Source organism: Bison bison, unplaced genomic scaffold (assembly GCF_000754665.1).
Source record: "Bison bison bison isolate TAMUID 2011002044 unplaced genomic scaffold, Bison_UMD1.0 scf7180017864181, whole genome shotgun sequence".
Taxonomy (NCBI): Eukaryota; Metazoa; Chordata; class Mammalia; order Artiodactyla; family Bovidae; genus Bison; species Bison bison.
The window spans coordinates 5,289,940-5,293,014 of record NW_011494753.1 but is presented as its reverse complement, the minus strand read 5'-3'; the positions used below and the strand labels follow the sequence as shown (position 1 = coordinate 5,293,014).

The 3,075-nt window shown below is 65.6% G+C and overlaps 1 protein-coding gene across 1 annotated transcript in view; it reads right to left on the bottom strand.

Moving 5' to 3' along the window:
* Positions 1-3,075, bottom strand: part of ADAMTS7 (ADAM metallopeptidase with thrombospondin type 1 motif, 7) — a 77,502-nt gene that overhangs the window by 7,861 nt on the left and 66,566 nt on the right. The window contains exons 24-26 of the mRNA XM_010843403.1: positions 2,907-3,070; positions 1,228-2,619; positions 115-267 (exon numbers count right to left, since the gene is read on the bottom strand). Of these exons, the coding sequence (XP_010841705.1) occupies positions 115-267; positions 1,228-2,619; positions 2,907-3,070 (1,709 nt within the window). The remainder of the gene's footprint in view (positions 1-114; positions 268-1,227; positions 2,620-2,906; positions 3,071-3,075) is intronic.

The following is a 3,075-nucleotide window of genomic DNA, read 5'->3' as shown; positions in this document are numbered from 1 at the left end:
CCCCCGGCCCCTGCCCCGCCGATCGGTGGTGGCTGTGGCTGATCCCAAACACAGGCCACGGGCCCTAGGGCTATGCCCCATGCCCTGAAGCTGCCAGCCGCCTCCCTCACATACCTTACTCCAGTTGCCCATGTGCCAGGCAGCACAGGGCCGCAGGTGGCAGCGGCGGGCGGGCTGGGGTCGGCCAGCGGGGGCGCAGTCCTCCTCCCGGCCGGAGCTGCAGCGCACGAGTCTCCAGACAGCCCCCAGGCCACAGGTGGTGGAGCACTGGGGGCAGGGGACCCAGTGGCCATGAGGGTGGGCGGATCCCCATGCCCGCCAGCTCCCCAGCCAGGCGAGAGGGACCAGACACTGCCTCAGTTTCCTCATCTGAAAATGGGCTCCTCCACCCACCTCCCAAGGGGGCCAAGAAGATGAAAAGTCAGATCCCCTGGCAGCCAACTGTTCCTGCTCACACATGTGGGGTGGCCCAGCTGTCCTGCTAAGGCTCGCTGCTTCCCTAAGTCACTTGGAGAAGGAAGTCTGGGCGCTTCAGCCTCAGCCCATCCGTCCCATACCAAAACTAGGGATCTGAGCAGAAGCAGCTCACTTCCCCTCCAGTGATAATCTGGGGAGGGTGGAATGGGGCGGTACACACAGGCCAGCTTCTTCCCATGCAGCTGAGACCCTCACAGGCCCCTGACAAAGCAGGGGGAGCCACTGAGGGGACAGCCAGGTGGCAAGGAAACGAGCTGCTCCTGGAGGAGCCAGGCTGAGCCTCGGCAAACCGTGGTGGGCCGCTCTGGGCCTGGGGAGTATGAGAGGAAGCTTCCCCACCAACACAACTATTGGGGGTGAGCTCCTTGTCCCTGGGGCATGAAAGCCAGAATATGAGAGAGCTGCTCCCCCTGGCTGCCCCTCACTTGTGCCTGGCCCTGCCCTCCCAGCAGCCCCCGTGCTACTCAGGAATGAGCCTCTAGGGGCCCCAGGCCCCCTCAGCCCACTGTATTGCTCAAAAGGGAAACTGAGACCCCGTGGGGCAGACCGGCCCCAGAGGCACATGGTGGGCAGTGTGACTGAGACAGGGCAATGCTCCTCCTACCCACAGAGGCTCCACCCACCACAGGCTGTCAGTTCTTGAGCCCTCACTCCCCAGAAGGCAGGACAGACACGGCTCTGCCTACTTTCAGTGAGGACACCACCCACCCGACACACACACCGGCCTGCCCTGACCCCAGCAGCACTTGCCTGGCTCCAGTTCCCCACTTCCCAGCTGGCATTCCTGGCAGGCAGCAGGTCCACAGGGAACCCCTCCTCGACCGGGCTGGGGTCCAGAGGCCCAGGGGCTCTGCTGCTGTTGGCCGGACTATCCTGAGCTGGTGTGGACAGCAGCCCAGGGCTTGGGGGCATCTTGGAGCTGGGGGGCTCAGGCTGGCCCAAGGGGCCCAGGCTCTGGGGAGTCACCCAAGGCATGTGCCCCAGGCCAGTGGGGGCCATGAGAAGGAAGGTTCCTGGCATCGCCAAGGTCTGCAGGTTCTGCAGAGTCGGTCCTGGGGTTGAGAAGGTGGCAGTCCCCAGCTCCAGGGGGCTGTCCGTACCCTGAGTGTCTGGCAGGGTGGTGGTGGGAGGAGGAAGTGGAGGGGCGCCTCCCACGGTGGGCCACAGCTCACTGTCCAGAGGCCCCAGGCTACCCTCAAGAGCTGGCTCCCAGGCCGCCGTCCCACTCGTCCACAGCTCTACTGTGCGGGGACTAGGGGAGGAGTGGGTAGTGCCAGCGGAGGACAGAGAGGGTGACGTGGGGCTGGGCCTTTGGGGCGGGAGTGGGGCTCCACGGCCTAAGGCTTCCTCATCATCAGAAACCTCATTGGTCCTCTCCCACCGGGGAGCGGGTGGCAGGCTCTGGCTGTCCTCTGCTCCCAGGAACTGGTTCTGGCTCCCAGGGGCAGCAGGCATCTCCATGCTGACGGAAGTGGGGGGCCAAGGCAAGCTGGGGAGCCCAAGGTCTGGAGCGCCAATGGGGGCATCTTCCTCAGGTAGGAAATTGACCAGGGAGTTCCCAGGGGTCTGCTCCGAGGGTGGGGATGGGCCAGCCTGGCTGGGCCAAGGGGCAGGGTACCCATCTCCCAGTGCCCCCTCATCCCGAGTCCCAGGAGGCTCTGTGGGAGGAATGGGGGTCCCCGTGGGGGGCTCAGCAGCAGTGCTCGGGGGTGGGGGTCTCCAATCCCCTGTGCCCACCGGCTCTGAGTCAGGGTCTTCGAAGGGCCCATAGGACAGGTCCTCGTGGAAGTTAATGAAATTGTAGTCGTAGTAGAAGTCGTCGACGAACACGGGCCCTGGCAGGCCCAGCTCATGGCCCTCCTCCTCGATGGCATTGCCCATGCCGGCTGGCTCGGGTGATGAAGGCAGTGGAGGGCGCGGGGCCAGGTGGCTGGGAATGAAGTCCACCTCATTGAAGAGCTCGGGGCTGAAGGAGCCACTGCCTGAGCCTTCAGGGCCCAGCGTGTCCAGGACCTGGGGGCACGGTGGCAGGAGGCAGGCGGCCTCGCGTGCTGGCTGCTGGGCCTCGTCGCAGGGGACCCCAGTGTCGTTGATACAGAGGATGCTCCGGCGCTGAGTGCCTGGCCCGCATGTCACCGAGCACTAAAGGGAAGGCTGGGTGAGGGACTCAGGCCAGGAGGAGCCAGGGCCTTGCAAGGTACCCGGCCAGCTGCTCAGTGTCAGCGGATAGCGCCCTGGCCGCTGGAGACCGTGGCTGTGACGTCCCAGGACATCCCAGCCCCTGAGGCTTGGGAATGGGGCCAGACCTGGGATGTCCCAGTCCCCCTCCCACCATGGTGCCCAGCAGTAGGGGTTCCCGGAACACTGTCTCTGCCTCCCTGTAGCCCAAGACCAATGGCAGAGCTAACCCCACCTGTGCTGATGCTCACCTCAGACCAGTTCCCCACAGCCCAGGTGGCCGGACAGGGCACATCGCGGTTGCAGGGGGTTTCGGCAGGGGGCTGGGGCAGGTGCTCACAGGCAGGCGGCTCCAGGGCGCGCTGCTCATCCAGCCCCACACTGCGGATGCAGAGCACGGCTCGGCGGGAGAGCCCTCCA